The sequence below is a fragment of the Somniosus microcephalus genome, chromosome 21 (assembly GCF_052327205.1).
Source record: "Somniosus microcephalus isolate GS21.2 chromosome 21, FLI_Smic_1.0, whole genome shotgun sequence".
NCBI classification, from domain to species: domain Eukaryota; kingdom Metazoa; phylum Chordata; class Chondrichthyes; order Squaliformes; family Somniosidae; genus Somniosus; species Somniosus microcephalus.
The window spans coordinates 6,938,909-6,963,567 of record NC_141007.1 but is presented as its reverse complement, the minus strand read 5'-3'; the positions used below and the strand labels follow the sequence as shown (position 1 = coordinate 6,963,567).

Genomic DNA, 24,659 nt, shown 5'->3' with positions numbered 1-24,659 from the left:
TGTTTTTGGGGCAGGGGGAGTCTGTATTGGGGGCAGGGGGAGTCTGTATTGGGGGGCAGGGGGAGTCTGTATTGGGGCAGGGGGAGTCTGTTTTGGGGGGGAGTCTGTATTGGGGCAGGGGGAGTCTGTATTGGGGGCAGGGGGAGTCTGTATTGGGGGCAGGGGGAGTCTGTATTGGGGGGCAGGGGGAGTCTGTATTGGGGGGCAGGGGGAGTCTGTATTGGGGCAGGGGGAGTCTGTATTGGGGCAGTGACACAATCTGTGTCTCCATGTTTTAATGCGCTGCGGACTTTAGGACCCAGCCGCAGTCAGTGAGGATTTAGCCAGCAGTTCGCTGAGCTCCATCTTCCTGCCGTCCCGGTCCGGGCTGTGTCGCCAGCCTCTCCCGATGATGGTGTCGCCCAGGACAGTGACCATTGTGGCCCTCTCCGTGACCTTGGGTTTATTCTTTGTCTTCATGGGGACCATCAAACTGACGCCACGCCTGAGCAGAGACGCTTACAGCGAGATGGTGAGCAGCAGAGAGCAGGTGTCCCGCACAGACTGAGAGCAGCGCAAGAGAAAGAGTCTCCATCACAGGGCCTGTCTCAACCTGCCCCAATAATCCAGCTGATCCTGGGAGTGAGCACAGCAGAAGGGGGACAGGAGATTAGAAACAGGACAATGCCACTCCCCGTGCCTCGCAATAAATGTGGTTATTTTACTCAAGGGACTGATCATTTCAGATAGACTGGGAACTCACACTCACAGAAATACACACTCAGAAATACACTCACTCACAGAAATACACACTCAGAAATACACACACACTCAGAAATACACACACTCGGAAATACACTCACTCACAGAAATACACTCACTCAGAAACACACACAGAAATACACACACTCAGAAATACACTCACTCAGAAACACACACTCACAGAAATACACACACTCAGAAATACACACACTCAGAAATACACACACTCACAGAAATACACACACTCAGAAATACACACACTCAGAAATACACTCACTCACAGAAATACACACTCACAGAAATACACACACTCAGAAATACACACACTCAGAAATACACACACTCACAGAAATACACACTCACAGAAATACACACACTCAGAAATACACACACTCACAGAAATACACACTCACAGAAATACACACTCAGAAATACACACTCACAGAAATACACACACTCAGAAATACACACACTCAGAAATACACACACTCACAGAAATACACACACTCAGAAATACACACACTCACAGAAATACACACACTCAGAAATACACACACTCACAGAAATACACACACTCAGAAATACACACACTCACAGAAATACACACACTCAGAAATACACACACTCACAGAAATACACTCACAGAAATACACACACTCACAGAAATACACTCACTCACAGAAATACACACACAGAAATACACTCACTCACAGAAATACACACACTCAGAAATACACTCAGAAATACACTCACTCAGAAATACACACACTCACAGAAATACACTCACTCACAGAAATACACTCACAGAAATACACTCACTCAGAAATACACTCACAGAAATACACACTCACAGAAATACACTCACTCACAGAAATACACTCACAGAAATACACTCAGGAATACACCCACAGAAATAGACACACTCAGAAATAGACACACTCAGAAATACACACACTCAGAAATACACTCACAGAAATACACTCACAGAAATACACACACTCAGAAATATACAAACTGAGATATTAAAGGGTACGGGGAGTGAGGGTGAGAATGGGATTAGACTGGGTGGGATATTAATTGGTATGGAGAGTGGGATTAGACTGGGTGGGATATTAAAGGGTATGGGGGGTGAGCAGGAAAGTGGGATTAGACTGGGTGGAATATTAAAGGGTACGGGTAGTGAGGGGGAGATTCGGATTAGTCTGGGTGGGAAATTAAAGGGTTCGGAGAGTGAGGGTGAGAATGGGATTAGACTGGGTGGGATGTTAAAGGATATGCGGCGTGAACAGGATTGTGGGATTAGATTGGGTAGGATATTGAAGGGTACGGGGGAGTGAGGGAAGAGTGGGATTAGACTGGGTGGGATACTAAAGGGTACAGGGAGTGAGGGTGAGAATGGGATTAGACTGGTGGGATATTAAAGGGTACCGGAAGAGAGGGGGAGAGTGGGATTCGACTGGGTGGGGTATTGAAGGTTGCGGGGAGAGTGGGATTAGACTGGCTGGGATATTGAAGGGTATGGGGGATAAGGGTGAGGGTGGGATTAGACTGGGTGGGATATTAAAGGGTATGGGGAGTGAGCAGGATTGTGGGATTAGATTGGGTGGGATATTAATGGGTATGGGAGTGAGGGGGGAGAGTGGTGTTAGACTGGGTGGGGAATTAAAGGGTACCGGAAGAGAGGGGGAGAGTGGGATTAGACTGGGTGGGATATCAAATGGTACCGGAAGAGAGGGGGAGAGTGGGATTAGACTGGGTGGGGAATTAAAGGGTATGGGGAGTGAGGGGGAGAGTGAGATTAGACTGGGTGGGATATTAAAGGGTATGGGGAGTGAGGGGAAGAATGGGATTACACTGGGTGGGATATTAAAGGGTACAGGGAGTGAACAGGTGATTGGGATTAGACTGGGTGGAATATTAAATGGTACGGGGTGTGAGCAGGATTGTGGGATTAGTTTGGGTGGGATATTAAAGGGTACGGGGAGTGAGGGGGAGAGTGAGATTACACTGGGTGGGATATTAAAGGGTACGGGGAGTGAACAGGTGATTGGGATTAGACTGGGTGGGATATTAATGGATACGGGGAGTGAGGGGGAGAGAGGGATTAGTTTGGGTGGGATATTGAAGGGTACGGGGAGTGAGGGGGAGAGAGGGATTAGACTGGGTGGGATATTAAAGGGTACGGGGAGTGAGGTGGAGAGTGGGATTACACTGGCTGGGATATTAAAGGGTATGGGGAGTGAACAGGAGATTGGGATTAGACTGGGAGGGATATTAAAGGGTATGGGGAGTGAGGGGGAGAGAGGGATTAGACTGGGTGGGATATTAAAAGTTACGGGGAGTGAGGGAGAGAGTTGGATTAGACCAGGTGGGATATTAAAGGGTACGGGGAGTGAGCACGATTATGGGATTAGTTTGGGTGGGATATTGAAGGGTACGGGGAGTGAGGGGGTGAGTGAAATTAGACTGGGTGGGATATTAAAGGGTATGGAGAGTGAACAGGAGATTGGGATTAGACTGGGTGGGATATTAAAGGGTATGGGGAGGGAGGTGGAGAGTGGGATTAGACTGGGTGGGATATTAAAGCGTGAGGGGGAGAGTGGGATTAGACTGGGTGGGATATTAATGGGTACGGGGAGTGAGGGGGAGAGTGGGATTAGACTGGGTGGGATAATAAAGGGTACGGGGAGTGAGGGGGAGAGTGGGATTAGACTGGGTGGGATAATAAAGGGTTCGGGATTGAGGGGGAGAGTGGGATTAGACCAGGTGGAATATTAAAGGGTATGGGGTGTGAGCAGGATTGTGGGTTTAGGCTGGGTGGGATATTAAAGGGTTCGGGGAGTGAGGGAGAGAGTGGGATTAGACTGGGTGGGATATTAAAGGGTGCGGGAGTGAGGGGGAGAGTGGGATTAGACTGGATGGGATATTAAAGGGTATGGGGAGTGAGGGGGTGAGTGAGATTAGACTGGGTGGGATATTAAAGGGTATGGGGAGTGAGGGGAAGAATGGGATTAGACTGGGTGGGATATTAAAGGGTACGGGGAGTGAGCAGGATTTTGGGATTAGTTTGGATGGGATATTAAAGGGTGTGGGGAGTGAGGGGGGGAGAGTGGGATTAGACTGGGTGGGATATTAAAGGGTACGGGGAGTGAGGGGGAGAGTGGGATTAGACTGGGTGGGATATTAAAGGGTGTGGGGCGTGAGGGGGAGAGTGGGATTAGACTGGGTGGGATATTAAAGGGTACGGGGAGTGAGCGGGAGAGTGGGATTAGACTGGGTGGGATATTAAAGGGTGTGGGGCGTGAGGGGGAGAGTGGGATTAGACTGGGTGGGATATTAAAGGGTACGGGGAGTGAGGGGGAGAGTGGGATTAGACTGGGTGGGATATTGAAGGGTACGGGGGGTGAGCGGGAGAGTGGGATTAGACTGGGTGGGATATTAAAGGGTACGGGGAGTGAGGGGAGAGTGGGATTAGACTGGGTGGGATATTAAAGGGTACGGGGAGTGAGGGGGAGAGTGGGATTAGACTGGGTGGGATATTGAAGGGTACGGGGAGTGAGCGGGAGAGTGGGATTAGACTGGGTGGGATATTAAAGGGTACGGGGAGTGAGGGGGTGAGTGAGATTAGACTGGGTGGTATATTAAAGGGTATGGGGAGTGAACAGGAGATTGGGATTAGACTGGGAGGGATATTAAAGGGTACGGGGAGTGAGGGGAAGAGTGGGATTAGACTGGGTGGGATATTAAAAGTTACGAGGAGTGAGGGGGAGAGTTGGATTAGACTGGGTGGGATATTGAAGGGTATGGGGAATGAGGGGGAGAGTGGGATTAGACTAGGTGGGATATTAAAGGGTATGGGGAATGAGGGGGAGAGTGGGATTAGACTAGGTGGGATATTAAAGGGTATGGGGAGTGAGGGGGTGAGTGGGATTGGTTTGTGTGGGATATTGAATGGAATGGGGAGTGATGGGGAGAGTGGGATTAGACTGGTCAGCATATTAAAGGGTAAGGGAAGTGAGGGGGAGAGTGCGAATAGACTGGGTGGGATATTAAAGGGTACGGGGAGTGAGCACGATTGTGGGATTAGTTTGGGTGGGATATTGAAGGGTACGGGGAGTGAGGGGGTGAGTGAAATTAGACTGGGTGGGATATTAAAGGGTACGGAGAGTGAACAGGAGATTGGGATTAGACTGGGTGGGATATTAAAGGGTATGGGGAGTGAGGGAGAGTGTGGTGTTAGACTGGGTGGGGAATTAAAGGGTACCAGAAGAGAGGGGGAGAGTGAGATTAGACTGGGTGGGATATTAAAGGGTACCGGAAGAGAGAGGGAGAGTGGGATTAGACGTGGTGGGATATTGAAGGGTAGGGGGAGTGAGGGGGAGAGTGGGATTAGACTGGGTGGGATATTAATTGGTATGGGGAGTGTGGGGGAGAGTGGGATTGGACTGGGTGGGAAATTAAAGGGTACGGGGAGAGAAAAAGATTGGTGAAGTCAAGCGTAGGTCCCTTGCAGTCAGAATCAGGGAAATTTATAATGGGGAACAAAGAAATGGCAGACCAATTAAATACAAACTTTGGTTCTGTCTTCACAAAGGAGGACACAAATAACTTCCCAAAGATGTCGGGGAACATAGGATCTATTGACCGGGAGGAACTGATAGAAATCAGTATTTGTAGGGAAATGATGTTCAGGAAATTGATGGGATTGAGGGCCGATAAATCCCCAGGGCCTGATAATCTACATCCTAGGGTACTTAAGGAAGTGGCCCTAGAAATAGTAGATGCATTGCGGGTCATCTTCCAAAATTCGATAGACTCTGGAACAGTACCCATGCATTGGCGGGAAGCTAATGTTACCCCACTATTCAAAAAGGGTGGTAGAGAGAAAACGGGGAATTACAGACCGGTAAGCCTGACATCGGTAGTGGGGAAAATGCTAGAGTCCATTATAAAGGATGTAATAGCAGAGCACTTGGAAAAAAGTGACCGGATCGGACAAAGTCAACATGGATTTACAAAAGGTAAATCGTGCTTGACTAATCTACTGGAATTTTTTGAGGATGTAACTGGTAAAATAGATAAGGGAGAACCAGTGGATGTGGTGTATTTGGATTTTCAAAAGGCTTTCGATAAGGTCCCGCATAAGAGATTAGCGTGTAAAATTAAGGCACATGGGATTGGGGGCAAGGTATTGACTTGGATAGAGAACTGGTTGGCAGACAGAAAGCAAAGAGTTGGAATAAACGGCTCTTTTTCCGAGTGGCAGGCAGTGACTAGTGGGGTACCGCAGAGATCGGTCCTTGGGCCCCAGCTATTCACAATATATATTAATGATCTGGATGAGGGAACTAGATGTAATATCTCCAAGTTTGCAGACAACACAAAGCTGGGTGGGTGTGTGTGCTGTGAGGAGGATGCCGAGAAACTTCAGTATGATTTGGACAGGTTGGGTGATTGGGCAGAAGCATGGCAGATGCAATATAACGTGGATAAATGCGAGGTTATCCACTTTGGTGTCAAAAACAGGAAGGCAGATTATTATCTGAATGGCAATAGATTGGGAGAAGGGGAAGTGCAACGAGACCTGGGCGTCCTTGTACACCAGTCGCTGAAGGTAAGCATGCAGGTGCAGCAGGCGGTTAAGAAGGTAAATGGTATGTTGGCCTTCGTAGCGAGAGGGTTTGAGTACAGGAACAAGGATGTCTTGCTGCAGTTGTACAGGGCCTTGGTGAGACCACATCTGGAGTATTGTGTGCAGTTTTGGTCGCCTTATCTGAGGAAGGATGTTCTTGCCATGGAGGGAGTGCAGCGAAGATTCACCAGGCTGATACCTGGGATGGCAGGAATGACGTATGAGGAGAGATTGGGACGATTGGGCTTGTACTCGCTGGAGTTTAGAAGAATGAGAGGGGATCTCATCGAAACTTATAAAATTCTAACAGGACTAGACAGACTAGATGCTGGAAGGATGTTCCCGATGGCCGGGGAGTCCAGAACCAGGGGTCACAGTCTGAGGATAAGGGGTAAGCCATTTAGGACAGAGATGGGGAGGAATTTCTTCACCCAGAGAGTGGTGAACCTGTGGAATTCTCTGCCAAAGAAGGCAGTAGAGGCCAATTCATTAAATATATTCAAGAAGGAGTTGGATATATTTCTTAAGGCTAAAGGGATCAAGGGATATGGAGAGAAGGCAGGGACAGGGTACTGAATTTGGATGATCAGCCATGATCTCATTGAAAGGCAGAGCAGCCTCGAGGGACCGAATGGCGGAGCAGGCTCGAGGGACCGAATGGCAGAGCAGCCTCGAGGGACCGAATGGCGGAGCAGGCTCGAGGGACCGAATGGCCTACTCCTGCTCCTATCTTCTATGTTTCTATGTGAGGGGCAGAGTGGGATTAGACTGGGTGGGAAATTAAAAGGTACGGGGAGTGAGGGGGAGAGAGGGATTAGACTGGGTGGGATATTAAAGGTTCCGGGGAGTGAGGGGGAATGTCGGATTGGACTGGGTGTGAAATTAAAGGGTACTGGGAGTGAGGGGGAGAGTGCGATTAGACTGGGTGGGATATTGAAGGGTGGGGGAGTGAGGCGGAGAGTGGGATCAGACTGGGTGGGAAATTAAAGGGTACGAGGAGTGAGGGGTGAGTGGGATTAGACTGGGTGGGAAATTAAAGGGTACGGGGAGTGAGGGGAAGAATGGGATTACACTGGGTGGGATATTAAAAGGTACGGGAAGTGAACAGGAGAGTGGGATTAGACTGGGTGGGATATTAAATGGTCCGGGGAGTGAGGGGAGAGTGGCATTAGTCTGGGTGGGATATTGAAGGGTGTGGGGAGTGAGGGGAGAGTGGGATTAGACTGGGTGGGATATTAAAAGTTACAGGGAGTGAGGGAGAGAGTGGGATTAGACTGGGTGGAATATTTAATGTCTGGGGAGTGGGGTATGACTGGGTGGGATATTGAAGGGTACGGGGAGTGAGGGGGAGAGTGGGATTAGACTAGCTGGGATATTGAAGGGTACGGGGAGTGAGAGGGAGAATGGGATTAGACTGGGTGGGAAATTAAAGGGTACGGGGAGTGAGGGGGAGAGTGGGATTAGACTGGGTGGGAAATTAATGGGTGCGGGGAGTGAGGGGGAGAGTGGAATTAGACTGGGTGGGATATTAAAGTGTGTGGGGAGTGAGGGGGAGAGTGGGATTAGACTGGGTGGGATATTAAAAGTTACGGGGAGTGAGCAGGAGAGTGGGATTAGTTTGGGTGGGATATTGAAGGGAATGGGGAGTGAGGGGGAGAGTGGGATTAGACTGGGTGGGATATTAAAGTGTACGGGAATCAGTGGGATAAGACTGGGTGGGATTTTAAAAGTTACGGGGAGTGAGGGGGAGAGTGGGATTAGACTGGGTGGTGTTAAGTCTGTGAATTATTTAGTTAATTAAAACACAGACTAATGAGTAACAATAAAAACAGGTCTTTACTGGTTGGAGGTAGGGACTATACTGAATACAAGATTACTGCACAGTGCTTATATACCGGTGTGTTCACCCCCGGTATTACGTCTACAACAGCCTGAGAAAGTAGTACATCTCTTAAGGTGGAACAGGCTTAAGCTCTCTTAAGGTGGAACAGGTTACATACACAACACTCCTCCCTTCTTAGCTTTATAGTCATCCCCCCCATTTAACATAACGTAATAACATATATACATATATAACTTCATGTTTAACGTAACATATCACAGATTCAGTCTCTGCGGAAAACAGTTCACAGATTCAATCTCTGTGGTGTAGTCGGTTCACGTTACTCATTCAATAGTCCTTTCATGGATTTAACAGCTTGAACTTCCGAACTGATTTGGCTCCGTTCGGAGGGACCACGTGTGTGATCTGGTAGAGGTGATAATGGTTCAGATGGGTCATCTTCTGTTTTTACTTTTCCTTTTCTGCTTCTTGGAGACTCTCTGGGCTCCATTGTCAGCTGCCACAGCTGCCAGCTGCATGCGCAGTTCCTCCTTCTCTTCCTCCTGTTTCCGTCGTAGAGCCAGCTTCTCCCGATGTTCCGTAGACTTTTGGTGCTCCTCCATGATTTCTGCACTTTGGGAGTCGAAGTTACAAGCTGGGCAGGACAGGACATCGTAATATTCGGTGTCGTCCACCAGGTCATGGTAATATTCGGTGTCGTCCTGAGCTATACCAGTGAGAGGGTCGTCTATTTCCTCCATACCCAGCTGGACGTTAGCAAGCTCTTGTTCCAAATCCAGACATCTTTCCTGAAGAGACTTCTTCATGTGTACCTCTGCATCCAGCTTTTTCTGGGCTTTCAGCAAGTCGTTTACTAGTGACCTCATTTGTGATTTTAATACTTCAACTTCCTTTGGAGATTGATTGATCGGACTATGCAATCCCTCTACCGGAGCAGCTGTTTCAGCGGTCTGTTGTTCTACATTGACGTGAGTCAGCGTACTTTTGGCATCCAATGGCTGCTCTGTTGCAGTCGTTTCAGTCTGTGTCGTCACATCAGCCATCTCAATGACTTTTGAGAGCTCCGAACCCTTTTCCTTTGAAGATCGCAGCTCGTGTTCAAGTTTTTCCCATTTCAGAGTCTTGTCCCTCAGCATATGAAGGAGTTGGCTGACCGTTAACTCTTCTGACACCAGATTATGGCACGCACCTTCAGAACCTGAATCAGCTTTGATTCGTTCGGCCTCCTCGCGCAGATGGTTGGTGTGCTCCTGCTCCATTTTCTCCATCAGTTGCTTCTGTTGACTTTCCAGATTCTCCCACTCTGTAACAAAGAACTTTTTTATTTCATTCATCTCTTGCTCAAAACGGCGAATCATTTGTTCTAATTGCTGTTGTAGTTTGAAATGGAGTTGAGTTCGAGCCCAGTGTCCCTCAAAAATGTGCATATCAGTAGACTTGACAGACTCAGAATTCTCTGTTAAACTATGTTGTTGTTGCTCAGTGGAATTCTGTGCTGAAACTTTGTCTTTTGCACATGGGTTGGTCTTACCATCATCAGTTCTAGAGTCTGGGCTGATTATCTGCACCGAGTTCTCACTCTTTATGGCTTTTAGCGAATGCCAGTCCATATTTATGTTTCTAAACCACTCCCGGCCTAGTAGTGGTGGACCTCCCTCCGGTAGCACATATAAGTCCATTATTTGACTTCCTTCGCCCTTGTTGGCCACTGCAACCTTTATTGTCCCGATGGGGTACACTCTCTGCCCCGTGTAGGTTGTCAATATAATCTCCGTATCCTGTAGGGGAATATGTTGGAATAACCTTCTGTAATCTTTCTTATTCATGACCGACAATGACGATCCAGTGTCCAATTCCATTTTTACTTGGACTCCTTCTATCTGAAGAGTAACCCAAATTGTCTGGAGGTCTGCACCCTTACCAACGTTGAGTACCCTTAAGCTAGCCAGTTCAATACTGCTTGCGTCTGAATCGGACTCCTGTTCGGCCACCTTGTGTACCTTTGCGTATTTCCCTTGCGGTGACTTCTTGTTGCTGGTCTTCTTCGCTGACCTGCATACTCTAGCTATATGTCCAAGCCTACCACAAGTTCTACATTCTTGGTTTTTAAACCAACACTGGTTCTGATCATGCGTTGTCTTTCCACAACGATAACATTTGCCAGAACTCACACCCAATTTGTGTGCACTGAGCTCCGGTGACCGTAGCTGCATTACTGCCGTGCCTCTCGCTGCGGCTTCGTGTGCTGCTGCCATAGTGACCGCCTTCTCAAGCGTCAGCTCATTCTCCTCGAGCAGTCGCTTTTGTGTATCCTGTATAAATAAACCACACACAAATTTGTCTCGAAGTGCCTCTGTCAGTCCCGTTCCAAACTGGCAATATTTCGCTAATTTACGCAATTCCAGCAAATATTCAGCATTGCTTTCATGCTGTAGCTGCCTTCTGTCGTAAAATTTAAATCGTTCCGCTAGCATCAGCGGCGTGGGGTTTAGATGATCTTTCAGGACAGTAACAATCTCATCGAACGTCTTATCCGCCGGTTCATCTGGTGATAACAGGTGTTTCAATTGCCCGTATGTCTTCACACCCATTAAATTTAATAATGTTAGAGCTTTATCTTGGTCACGAATTTTATTGGCCTTACAATAATTTTTTACTCTTTCAACATATATGGCCCAATCTTCGAGGTCACTATCAAAGGTGCTAATATTCCCGTGTTTAGGCATTGTAGATTTGCAATTTCTCAGATTTTATTTTCTTTACTTGTTATCAAAGATGGCGGCTTCCCGCTCTTGCCGTCGTCCTCCGCCCACAAAATGGCGGTTTTCCCGCGCTTGGCGGTCTTCACCCGTCCCCCGACGCCGTCTCCCTTCAGCCCCCGAGTGCGGCCCTTATCAGCGGATGCGATCGATGGCCCGGCTGCGCCTCGCACTTGAAAGCGGCCCGGCCCTTATCTGCCGATCGCTATCGCCCTGTACCTCTCTCTTCCCCAGTCCTGTCTTTACTCCGGTTCACAAGCTGATGGAGGCTTCAGGGTCCTAATGCCTGTCGCTTCCAGTGGGGTGGTGAGGTTTGAAACCTCTCTTCAACCGCCGTGGAATAACTGCCGCAGGGTAAGAACCTGACTCGTCGCCAGTGTTAAGTCTGTGAATTATTTAGTTAATTAAAACACAGACTAATGAGTAACAATAAAAACAGGTCTTTACTGGTTGGAGGTAGGGACTATACTGAATACAAGATTACTGCACAGTGCTTATATACCGGTGTGTTCACCCCCGGTATTACGTCTACAACAGCCTGAGAAAGTAGAACATCTCTTAAGGTGGAACAGGCTTAAGCTCTCTTAAGGTGGAACAGGTTACATACACAACAGGTGGGATATTGAAGGGTACGGGGAGTGCGGGGGGGGAGTGGGGTTAGTTTGTGTGGGATATTGAAGGGAATGGGGAGAGTGGGATTAGACTGGATGGGATATTAAAGGGTGTGGGAAATGATGGGAGAGTGGGATTAGACTGGGTGGGATATTCAATGGTACGGGGAGTGAGGGGGAGAGTGGGATTAGACTGGGTGGGATATTAAATGGTATGGGGAGTGAGGCGGAAAGTGGGATTAGACTGGGTGGGATATTAAAGGATACGGGGAGAGAGGAAGAGTGGGATTAGACTGCGTGGGATATAAAAAGTACAGGGAGTGAGGGGGAGAGCGATTAGACTGGGTGAGATATTAAATGGTACGGGGAGTGAGGTGAAGAGTGGGATTAGACTGGGTGGGATATTAAAGGGTATGGGGAGTGAGGTGGAGAGTGGGATTAGACTGGGTGGGATATTAAAGGGTATGGGGAGTGAGGCGAAGAGTGGGATTAGACTGGGTGGGATATTAAAGTGTGCGGGGAGTGAGGCGGAGAGTGGGATTAGACTGGGTGGGATATTTCAGGGTTTGGGAGTTAGGGGAGAGTGGGATTAGACTGGGTGGGATAGTGAAGGGTTCGAGGAGTGAGGGGACTGTTTGTTTAGACTGGGCAGGATATGAAAAGGTACGGGAGTGAACAGGAGAGTGGGATTAGACTGGGTGGGATATTAAATGGTACGGGGATTGAACAGGAGGGTGGGATTAGACTGGGTGGGATAGTAAAGGGTACGGGGAGTGAGGGGGAGAGTGGGGTTAGACTGGGTGGGATATTAAAGGGCACGGGGAGTGAGGGGGAGAGTGGGATTAGACTAGGTGGGATATTAAAGGGTATGGGGAGTGAGGGGGAGAGTGGGACTGGACTGGGTGGGATATTAAAGGGTACGGGGAGAGAGAGGGAGAGTGGGATTAGACTGTGTGGGATAGTAAAGGGTACGGGGAGTGAGTGGGAGAGTGGGATTCGACAGGGTGGGATGTTAATGTGTATGGTGAGTGAGTGGGAGAGTGGGATTAGACTGGGTGGGGTATTAAAGGGTATGGGGAGTGAGGGGGAGAGTGGGATTAGACTGGGTGGGATATTAAAGGGTACGGGGAGTGAGGGGGAGAGTGGGATTAGACTGGGTGGGATATTAAAGGGTATGGGGAGTGGGGGAGAGTGGGATTAGACTGGGTGGGATATTGAATGGTATGGGGAGTGAGGGGGAGAGTGGGATTAGACTGGGTGGGGTATTGAAGGGTACGGGGAGTGAGGGGGAGAATGCGATTAGACTGGGTGGGATATTAAAGGGTATGGGGAGTGCGGGGGAGACTGGGATTAGACTGGGTGGGATATTAAAGGGTACGGGGGGGAGGGGTAGATTAGACTGGGTGGGATATTAAAGGGTTCAGGGAGTGAGGGGTTGTGTGCGATTAGACTGGGTGGGATATTAATGTGTATGGTGAGTGAGGGGAGAGTGGGTTTAGACTGGGCGGGATATGAAAATGTACGGGGATAGAACAGGAGGGTGGGATTAGACTAGGTGGGATAGTAAAGGGTACGGGGAGTGAGGGGGAGAGTGGGGTTAGACTGGGTGGGATATTAAAGGGTATGGGGAGTGAGGGAGAGTGGGATTAGACTGGGTGGGATATTAAAGGGCACGGGGAGCGAGGGGTGAGTGGGATTAGACTGGGTGGGATATTGAAGTGTGGGGAGTGAGGGGGAGAGTGGGATTAGTCTGGGTGGGATTAAATTGTACAGGGAGTGAGGTGGAGAGTGGGATTTGACTGGGTGGGATATTGCAGGGTATGGGAGTGAGGGGAGAGTGGGATTAGACTGGGTGGGATATTAAATTGTACAGGGAGTGAAGGGGAGAGTGGGATTAGACTGGGTGGGATATTAAAGGGTGAGGGGGAGAGTGGGATTAGACTGGTTGGGATATTAAAGGGTACGGGGAGTGAGGGGGAGAGTGGGATTGGACTGGGTAGGATATTAAAGGGTATGGGGAGTGAGGGAGAGTGGGATTAGACTGGGTGGGATATAAAAAGTACAGGGAGTGAGGGGGAGAGGGATTAGATTGGGTGGGATATTAAATGGTACGGGGAGTGAGGTGGAGAGTGGGATTAGACTGGGTGGGATAGTGAAGGGTTCGAGGAGTGAGGCGAGTGTGGTATTAGACTAGGTGGGATATTAAAGGGTACGGGGAGTGAGGGGGTGAGTGGGATTAGACTGGGTGGGATATTAAAGGGTATGGGGAGTGAGGGGGAGAGTGGGATTAGACTGGGTGGGATAATAAAGGGTATAGGGAGTGAGGGGGTGAGTGGGATTAGACTGGGTGGGATATTAAAGGGTACGGGGAGTGAGGTGGAGAGTGGGATTAGACTGGGTGGGATATTAAAGGGTATTGGGAGTGAAGCGAAGAGTGGGATTAGACTGGGTGAGATATTAAAGTGTACGGGGAGTGCGGGGGTGAGTGGGATTAGACTGGGTGGGCCATTAAATGGTAATGGGAGTGAGAGGGAGAGTGGGATTAGACAGGGTGGGATATTAAAGGGTACGGGGAGTGAGGGGGAGAGGGATTAGATTGGGTGGGATATTAAATGGTACGGGGAGTGAGGGGAGAGTGGGATTAGATTGGGTGGGATATTGAAGGGTACGGGGAGTGAGAGGGAGAGTGGGATTAGACTGGGTGGGATATTAAATGGTACGGGGAGTGAGGTGGAGATTGGGATTAGACTGGGTGGGATATTAAAGGGTGCGGGGAGAGGGGGTGAGTGGGATTAGACCTGGTGGGATATTGAATGGTACGGGGAGTGAGGGGGAGAGTGGGATTAGACTGCGTGGGATATTAAATGGTAGGGGGAGTGAGGGGGAGAGTGGGATTAGACCAGGTGGGATATTAATGTGTATGGTGAGTGAGGGGAGAGTGGGTTTAGACTGGGCGGGATATGAAAAGGTACGGGGATTGAACAGGAGAGTGGGATTAGACTGGGTGGGATATTAAAGGGTGTGGGGAGTGAGGGGGAGAGTGGGATTAGACTAGCTGGGATATTAAAGGGTATGGGGAGTGAGGGGGAGAGTGGGATTGGACTGGGTGGGATATTAAAGGGTATGGGGAGTGAGGTGGAGAGTGGGATTAGACTGGGTGGGATATTAAAGGGTAGGGGAGGGAGGGGGTGAGTGGGATTCGACTGGGTGGGATATTAAAGGGAGTGGGAAGTGAGGGGGAGAGTGGGAGAAGACTGGGTGGGATAGTAAAGGGTAGGGCGAGTGGGTTTAAATTTAGTGCGATATTAAATGGTACGGGGAGTGAACAGGAGATTAGGATTAGTCTGGGTGGGATATTAAATGGTACGGGGAGTGAGGGGGAGAGTGGGATTGGACTGGGTGGGATATTAAACGATACTCACCATACCCTTTAATATCCCACCCAGTCTAAGTCTACACACACTGACTGTTCCCAGCCTGCTTCGAATCAGTGGCTCGGTCACTCAGTTTTTAGGCCGATTTGGAGCAAAATTACCGGGGGGAGAGGAGGAGAATTTCTTTTACACGGTGAGTGCACTGACTGAAAGGGCGGTGGAAGCAAATTCAATCCTATCTTTCAAAAGGGAATTGGATAAATATTAAAAAGGAAAGATTTGCAGGGCTACGGGGAAAGAGCCGGGGAGTCGGACTAACTGGATTGGTCCAGCAAAGAGCCGGCACAGGCACAATGGGCCGAATGGCCTCCTGTGCTGTATCAATGGGCCGAATGGCCTCCTGTGCTGTATCAATGGGCCGAATGGCCTCCTGTGCTGTATCAATGGGCCGAATGGCCTCCTGTGCTGTATCAATGGGCCGAATGGCCTCCTGTGCTGTATCAATGGGCCGAATGGCCTGCTGTGCTGTATCAATGGGCCGAATGGCCTCCTGTGCTGTATCAATGGGCCGAATGGCCTCCTGTGCTGTATCAATGGGCCGAATGGCCTCCTGTGCTGTATCAATGGGCCGAATGGCCTCCTGTGCTGTATCAATGGGCCGAATGGCCTCCTGTGCTGTATCAATGGGCCGAATGGCCTCCTGTGCTGTATCAATGGGCCGAATGGCCTCCTGTGCTGTATCAATGGGCCGAATGGCCTCCTGTGCTGTATCAATGGGCCGAATGGCCTCCTGTGCTGTATCAATGGGCCGAATGGCCTGCTGTGCTGTATCAATGGGCCGAATGGCCTCCTGTGCTGTATCAATGGGCCGAATGGCCTCCTGTGCTGCATCAATGGGCCGAATGGCCTCCTGTGCTGTATCAATCTATGAAAGCTCCTTTTTTGAGCAACTAATGCCATCAGTTTTGAATCATTTTAATTGCAGAAACGAGCGTATAAGGAATATGCCAAGGCTCTGCCAGTGTTAAAGAAGATGGGCATCACATCAATTCTGCTGCGGAAACTTATCGGGACGCTGGAGGTGGCCTGTGGCATTGTGATGACGCTGGTCCCCGGGAGGCCCAAGGACGTGGCTAACTTCACCCTGCTGCTGGTCATGCTGGTCGTACTCTTCTTCCACCAGCTGGTGGGTGACCCGCTCAAACGCTACGCCCACGCGCTGGTCTTTGGGATCCTGCTGAGCTGCCGGCTGCTGATCATCAGGCAGGCGGACGACAAAGACAAAGAGACGGCGAGGGAGGGGCAGGCCGGGGGCGATAGGGAGCCTGAGACTGAACCAGGCAAAGGAAAGCTGAAAACCTCCTAACCCTGCTCATACACACAGGGCTGGAGCTCGGGGAACCCCAGCCGCCAACCCTCGCCCATCAGTTACAGACCTTTGTATCACAAGCTGGATTCAGCTGGAATTTGCTGAAAGTGAGCGGCTTACAGTCCATGAACATCTGTTGACAGGGAATCTCAGCATGCTGGCAGGAATACTTCCCCAAGACTGACAGCAATCCCTCACAATCCCGATCAATACTCATCAGAATAAAACCAGTCATCATCTCCCCAGTCTGCACCACTCCCTGTTCTGCAGCGATCATAAACACATCAACCATGACTGGGAAAGAAGCTGCATATTCATCTCGCAGAGGGAGGGAGGGAGGGAGAGCCTCACTGCATGAAGAGAGAGTCTCCCCATCAGTGAAATCCCCTCTTTGAACAGGGATGTTCGAGATGTGCTCTGTGAGGGTCTTTCCCACATGTAACAGTTTAATGGCTCCTCGCTGTCCCCATCCGTGACCCTTTCAATTAAAGAGACAGGCGGCCCTTTCCAATAGCTCCTTCTGTTAGGCTGAGAAGTTTCCTGACTGGAGCCATTGCCGGACAATGGGAATCACCAGAATAAACAGCAAGACGGGACCTCAACTCACTGAAACCAGCAGCACAGTGTGTGGCAGCGCGAGGGAGGGAGGAGTACACCGTAGTCAGAGGGACCGGGTCTCTGCACAGTGCCACTCACAAGGGCATCCAGGCACTGGCTGGAGCCTGGCATTGCTTACACTGGAGAGGAGAAGACTTAGGGGGAGAGTCAAGGATTCCCGTTACCTTCCCCCAGGGGGGAGGGGAGGGGTAGTGGGAGCGAGGAGGGGCAGTGAGGGAGGGGGAGTAGGGGTGGGGCAGAGGGAATAGGGGGAGGGGTGGGGCGGAGGGGGAGGGGAAGGGCAGAGGGAATGAGGGAGGGAAGGGGGAGGGGCAGAGTGGGAGGTGAGGGGGGGTGGGTGTCAGTGACTACTAGTGAAGGGCTCCTATTGACCTCAGAACCACCGGGAGGAATTGTTGACCATCAGACCTGCGGTGGATTGTGGCTGCTGTGGACCACACGAGGATGGGTAGAGGAACGTGTGTGTGGAGCGGATGGGCAGAGTGAGCAGAGCAGGCCATGTGTACCCGAGCGACAGCGAGCCCCGTTTACCCAGGTTATACACCGTGTTCTGTGATGGACTCTTCTGTCAAACACTGCTGTTGATGTTGTAATGATATTTTTCACATATTTCATTAATTACTCCTCAGTTTAAAAACACAGATTCTGGCAAATTAATAAAATATGTTGAAACTTTCACAAACAAACACTCTCCTGTCTCACTCTTTGCTGCTACTCTATGGCTTAACCTTCAACAAAAAAGGCACTCCTCTCCTGAAGCTGCTGACTCTCACTGGGGTAAGGGTCCCCTCCTCTCCTGAAGGTGCTGACTCTCACTGGGGTACGGGTCCCCTCCTCTCCTGAAGGTGCTGACTCTCACTGGGGTACAGGTCCTGTCCTCTCCTGAAGGTGCTGACTCTCACTGGGGTACGGGTCCCTTCCTCTCCTGAAGGTGCTGACTCTCACTGGGGTTTGGGTCCCCTCCTCTCCTGAAGGTGCTGACTCTCACTGGGGTACAGTTCCCCTCCTCTCCATAAGGTGCTGTCTCTCACTGGGGTACGGGTCCCCTCCTCTCCTGAAGGTGCTGACTCTCACTGGGATACGGGTCCCCTCCTCTCCTGAAGGTGCTGACTCTCACTGGGGTATGGGTCCCCATCTCTCCTGAAGTTGCTGACTCTCATTGGGGTACGGGTCCCCTCCTCTCCTGAAGGTGCTGACCCTCACTGTGGTAAAGGGTCCCCTCCTCTCCTGAAGGTGCAGGCTCTCACTGGGGTACGGGTCCCCTTCTCTCCTGAAGGTGCTGACTCTCACTGGGATACGGGATCTCCTTCCGCTGAAGGTGCTGTCTCTCACTGGGGTACAGGTCCTCTCCTCCACTGAAGGTGCTGACTCTCACCGGGGTACATGTCCCTTTCCCCTGAAGGTGCTGTCTCTCTCTAGGGTACGGGTCCCCTCCTCTCCTGAAGGTGCAGGCTCTCACTGGGGTACAGGACACTCCTCTCCTGAAGATGCTGACTCTCACTGGGGAACGGATCCCCTCCTCTCTTGAAGGTGCTGACTCTCACTGGGATATGGAATTTCCTTCCCCTGAAGGTGCTGTCTCACTGGGGTACAGGTCCCCTCCTCCACTGAAGGTGCTGCCTCTCACTGGGGTACGTGTCCCTTTACCCTGAAGGTGCAGTCTCTCACTGGGGTAAAGGTCCCCATCCCTCCTGAAGGTCCTGACTTTCACTATGGTACGCGTCCCCTCCTCCACTGAAGGTGCTGACACTCACTCTGGTACAGGACCCTCCTCTCTTGAAGGTGTCGACTCTTGCTGGTGTAATGGACCTTCCTCCCCTGAAGGTGCTCATTCTCACTGGGTTACAGGACGCTCCTCTCCTGAAGGTGCTCGCTATCACTGGGGTACAGGTCCCCTCCTCTCCAGAAGGTGCTGACTCTCACTGGGATACGGGATCTCCTTCCCCTGAAGGTGCTGACTCTCACTGGGGTACGGGATCTCCTTCCCCTGAAAGTGCTGAATCTCACTGGGGTACAGGTCCCCTCCTCTCCTGAAGGTGCTGACTCTCACTGGGGTACAGGTCCCCTCCTCTCCTGAAGGTGCTGACTCTCACTGGGGTACGGGTCCCCTCCTCTCCTGAAGGTGCTGACTCTCACTGGGTTTGGGTCCCCTCCTCTCCTGAAGGTGCTGACCCTCACTGGGGTACAGATCCCCTCCTCTCCTGAAGGTGCTGACCCTCACTGGGGTACAGATCCCCTCCTCTCCTGAAGGTGCTGACTCTCACTGGGGTATGAGTCCCCCTCCTCTCCTGAAGGTGCTGACTCTCACTGGGATATGAGCCTCCTCCTCTCCTGAAGGTGCTGACCCTCACTGGGATACGGTTGTGAAGGAATAGCCATATACAGGAAAATACACCATCCTTGAACAGAATTTTGACTTTATTAAAACATAACATACTGGGTCTGGAATTCTGGAAGCCTTAACAATCTAAAGCTGTAAATGGCATACAGGCTTATGAGATAAGATAGGTTGTTGACACTGAAACAATAGCCCTATTGAAGCAGCAGGTTGGAGGTTCCACTAAGTCTGCAACATTGGAAAAAAGACAATGATGCACCCAGTTAAATTGTTTTAAACCAACACTTCGGGAAAGAATCACATAAAATTAAAGAAACATATGCCTTCGTAAAAATAACATCAAATGAAACACGGGAGGCACCAGCTATCACATTGTTTTTGTGTTGAACTTGGAACACCTAGGAGACACAAAGACTGTGGCACAACCAGTTGAGGTGTTCTAAATGCAAAAGATACAAACAGGAGACTTTGATAAAAATGACATCAAATAGAACCACTGCTGTCGCATTGTTTTTATGATAAGCTTCGAACACCTAAAGGAGGAGACATAATTCTTAATGCTACAGCTGAACTGACTGTAAGAATAGCAGGAGTCAACAGAAAAATGACTAGAGATAATTAGCTTACATCAGCAGAAAACTTCAAAGAACATTCCGCTGCAAAAAGGGTATAAATATAGAACTTTCAAATGGGAAGATAGATTCGCTGTAAAGGGGCAAAGCGATTCTCAGGCTTCAGAGGCAGGCTCTGTAAGTTTTCAACTCTTTGAGTCTTGGGTATCAAAGGTATTTGATTTTGTTGGATATCCTGGAAAAACTAAGAACTGTAAAAAATGTAACGAAGTTAAGATTTGAGAATAAGGATCTCTGATAATAAGAATAGTAAGCTTTTATATTTGGAACTCTTAATGTTGCGACTGATTCACCAACTGTAATTGAGGCCAGTATCGGGAGGAGCAGAGAGTGGCGGTACAGTAAGTATTTAAACTCACTTTTGCGGGCTTTTTTTTACAGAGGCCAGTGTTGGGAGGAGCAGAGAGCGGCGGTACAGTGAGTACTTAAACTCACTTTCGCGGGCTTTTTTACAGAGGCTTACCCATCTCACAGACCGGCGGTGGCATTCCGGAGCCACGTCACGATTCAAAAAGTGACGCGGGCAAGAGGAAGCAGCTGATTGGGTGAGTACGGCCAGGTGAGTATTTATACTACTCTATAATTTTACAGTTAAGATTAATAGTTTATAAAATTTACACGGCCTTAATTTTTGTGGTTATAGTTTCTAAGGTCTCTGTTGTGTATCGGGGAGTGCTAGTAACCAAGGGCCCTTGGGTATATCATTTAATTGTAGTGTAATTAGTGGTATTGATTTGATTTAAATTAATTTAAATTAATTAAAGGGTAAGTTATGACAGGACAGCTCGGCCCCGTGGCATGCTCCTCCTGCGCTATGTGGGAAATCAGGGACTCTTCCTGTGTCCCTGACGACCATGTGTGCGGGAAATTTATCCAGCTGCAGCTACTGACAGACCGCATTGCGGCGCTGGAGCTGCGAATGGATACATACTGGAGCATTTACGATGCTGAGGACGTCGTGGATATCACGTTTAGGGAGTTGGTCACACCGCAGGTAAAGACTGCACAGGCAGGAAAGGAATGGGTGACCACCAGGCAGAGTAGTAGGCACAGGCAGGTAGTGTAGGGGTCCCCTGTGGTCATCCCCCTCTCAAACAGATATACCACTTTGGATATTGTTGAGGGAGATGCCTTATCGGGGGAAGGCAGCAGCAGCCAACTTCCTGGCACCGTGGGTGGTTCTGTTGCACAGGACAGGAGGAAAAAGAGTGGGAGAGCTATAGTGATAGGGGATTCTATTGTAAGGGGAATAGATAGGCATTTCTGCAGCTGCAAACGAGACTCCAGGATGGTATGTTGCCTCCCTGGTGCAAGGGTCAAGGATGTCTCGGGGTGGCTGCAGGGCATTCTGGAGGGGGAGGGTGAACAACCAGTTGTCGTGGTGCATATAGGTACCAACGATATAGGTAAAAAACGGGATTAGGCCCTAAAAGCTGAATATAGAGAATTAGGAGGTAAATTAAAAAATAGGACCTCAAAGGTAGTAATCTCAGGATTGCTACCAGTGCCATGTGCTAGTCAGAGTAGAAATAGAAGGAGATTTCAGATGAATATGTGGCTAGAGAAATGGTGCAAGGGGGAGGGATTCAAATTCCTGGGACATTGGAACCGGTTCTGGGGGAGGTGGGACCAGTACAAATTGGACGGTTTGCACCTGGGCGGGACCGGGACTGATGTCCTAGGAGGAGTGTTTGCTAGTGCTGTTGGGGAGGGTTTAAACTAAAATGGCAGGGGGTTGGGAACCTGTGCAGGGAGACAGAGGAAAGGGAAGCAAGGATAGAAACAAAAGACAGGAAGGAGAAAAGCAAAAGTGGAAGGCAGAGAAATCAAGGGTGTAAATCAAATGGGGCCACAGTAAATAATAATTCTAAAAGGACTAAGAGTGTTAAAAAAAACAAGCCTGAGGGCTTTGTGTCTTAATGCGAAGAGCATTCGTAATAAGGTGGATGAATTAGCTGCGCAAATAGATGTAAATAGATATGATGTAATTGGAATTACAGAGACATGGCTCCAGGGTGACCAAGGCTGGGAATTCAACATCCAGGGGTATTAAATATTCAGGAAGGACAGGCAAAAAGGAAAAGGAGGTGGGGTAGCATTGTTGGTTAAAGAGGAGAGTAACACAATAGTAAGGAAGGATATTAGCTCTGATGATGTGGAATCTGTATGGGTAGAGCTGAGAAATACCATGGGGCAGAAAACGTTAGTGGGAGTTGTATACAGACCCCCAGACAGTAATCTGAGGTTGGGGATGGCATTAAACGGGAAATTAGAGATGCATGCAATAAGGGCACAGCAGTTATCATGGGTGACTTTAAACTACATATAGATTGGGCTAACCATATTAGTAACAATACTGTGGAGGAGGAATTCCTAGAGTGTATACGGGTTGGTTTCCTGGACCAATATGTCGAGGAACCAACTAGAGATCAGGCCATCTTAGACTGGGTATTATGTAATGAGAAAGGATTAATTAGCAATGCTGTTGTGCGAGGCCCCTTGGGGAGGAGCGATCATAATACGATAGAATTCTTCATTAAGATGGAGAGTGAAGTAGTTGACTCAGAGACTAGGGTCCTGAATTTAAATCAAGGAAACTATGATGGTATGACGCACGAGTTGGCTAGGATGGATTGGGGAACGTTACTTAAAGGGTTGACGGTGGATAGGCAATGGCAAACATTTAAAGATCGCATGGATGAACTACAGAATTTGTTCATCCCTGTTTGGCATAAAAATAAAACAAAAAAGGTGACTCAACTGTGGCTAACAAGGGAAATTAGGGATAGCATAAGATCCAAGGAGAGGACATATAAATTGGCCAGAAAAATCAGCAAAACTAAGGATTGGGAGCAGTTTAGGATTCAGCAAAGGAGGACAAAGGGATTAACTAAGAGGGGGAAAATAGAATATGAGAGTAAGCTTGCAGGGAACATAAAAAATGACTGTAAAAGCTTCTATAGATATGTGAAGAGAAAAAGATTGGTGAAGTCAAGCGTAGGTCCCTTGCAGTCAGAATCAGGGGAATTTATAATGGGGAACAAAGAAATGGCCGACCAATTAAATACATACTTTGGTTCTGTCTTCACAAAGGAGGACACGAATAACCTTCCAGAGATTTTGGGGAACATAGGGTCTAATGAAAGGGAGGAATTGAATGAAATCAGTATTTGTAGGGAAATGGTGTTAGGGAAATTGACGGGATTGAAATCCCCAGGGCCTGATAATCTATATCCTAGGGTACTTAAGGAAGTTGCCCTAGAAATAGTAGATGCATTGCGGGTCATCTTCCAAAATTCTATAGACTCTGGAATAGTTCCCGTGGATTGGCGGGTAGCTAATGTTACCCCACTGTTTAAAAAGGGTGGTAGAGAGAAAGCGGGGAATTACAGACCGGTAAGCCTGACATCGGTAGTGGGGAAAATGCTAGAGTCCATTATAAAAGATGTAATAGCAGAGCACTTGGAAAACAGTGACAGGATCGGACAAAGTCAACATGGATTTACAAAAGGTAAATCATGTTTGACTAATCTACTGGAATTTTTTGAGGATGTAACTGGTAGAATAGATATGGGAGAACCAGTGGATGTGGTGTATTTGGACTTTCAGAAGGCTTTCGATAAGGTCCCGCATAAGAGATGGCCGTGCAAAGTTAAAGCACATGGGATTGGGGGTAAGGTATTGACTTGGATAGAGAACTGGTTGGCAGACAGGAAACAAAGAGTTGGAATAAATGGGCCTTTTTCAGAGTGGCAGGCAGTGACTAGTGGGGTACCGCAGGGATCGGTGCTAGGACCCCAGCTATTCACAATATATATTAATGATCGAGACGAGGGAACTAGATGTAATATCTCCAAGTTTTCAGATGATACAAAGCTGGGTGGGCGTGTGTGCTGTGAGGAGGATGCCGAGAAACTCCAGTATGATTTGGACAGGTTGGGTGATTGGGCAGCTGCATGGCAGATGCAGTATAATGCGAGGTTATCCACTTTGGTGGCAAAAACAGGAAGACAGATTATTATCTGAACGGCAATAGATTGGGAGAAGGGGAAGTGCAATGAGACCTGGGTGTCCTTGTGCACCAGTCGCTGAAGGTAAGCATGCAGGTGCAGCAGGCGGTTAAGAAGGCAAATGGTATGTTGGCCTTCGTAGCGAGAGAATTCGAGTACAGGAGCAAGGATGTCTTGCTGCAGTTGTACAGGGCCTTGGGGAGACCACACCTTGAGTACTGTGTGTAGTAACTCTCACCGGTGTATGGGTCCCCTCTTCTCCTCAAGGTGCTGACTCTCACTGGGGTACAGATTCTCACTCTTCACTGATACTGGTAGCCTTCCTGTCCCTCACCTGTGACCATTCTCATGCGTGAATGCAGACAGTGAGTCTCGGCAGGAACAGAGGAACAGGAGGAGGCCATTCAGCCCCTCAAGCCTGTTCCACCATTCAGTTGGATTACGGCTGATCTGTATCTTAACTCCATGTGCCCGCATTGGTTCTGTAACCCTTTATATCCTTACCTAACTAAAATCTATCAATCTCAGTTTTGAAATTTTCAATTGAACCCCAGCCTCAACAGCTCTTTGGGGGAGAGAGTTCCAGATTTCCACGACCCTTTGTGTGAAGAAGTGCTTCCTGACATCACCCCTGAACGGCCTGGCTCTAATTTTAAGGTTATGCCCCTTATTCTGGACTCCCACCACCAGAGGAAATAGTCTCTCTTTATCTACACTATCAACACCTTTTAT

General features: G+C 49.1%; 1 protein-coding gene across 1 annotated transcript; it reads left to right on the top strand.

Annotated features, from left to right (window-relative positions):
- Positions 1-318: 318 nt before the first annotated feature.
- Positions 319-17,150, top strand: tmem35a (transmembrane protein 35A). Its single transcript, XM_085963225.1, has 2 exons — positions 319-511; positions 15,946-17,150. Exons 1-2 carry the CDS (start codon positions 389-391, stop codon positions 16,324-16,326), a joined length of 504 nt encoding a protein of 167 aa, XP_085819351.1. The 5' UTR covers positions 319-388; the 3' UTR covers positions 16,327-17,150.
- Positions 17,151-24,659: the final 7,509 nt, after the last annotated feature.

Coding starts and splice junctions, on each gene's coding strand:
- tmem35a (XM_085963225.1), top strand. CDS start 389: ATGATGGTGTCGCCCAGGACAGTGACCATTGTGGCCCTCTCCGTGACC. Junction 512..15,945: donor GAGACGCTTACAGCGAGATG/GTGAGCAGCAGA, acceptor TTTTAATTGCAG/AAACGAGCGTATAAGGAATA.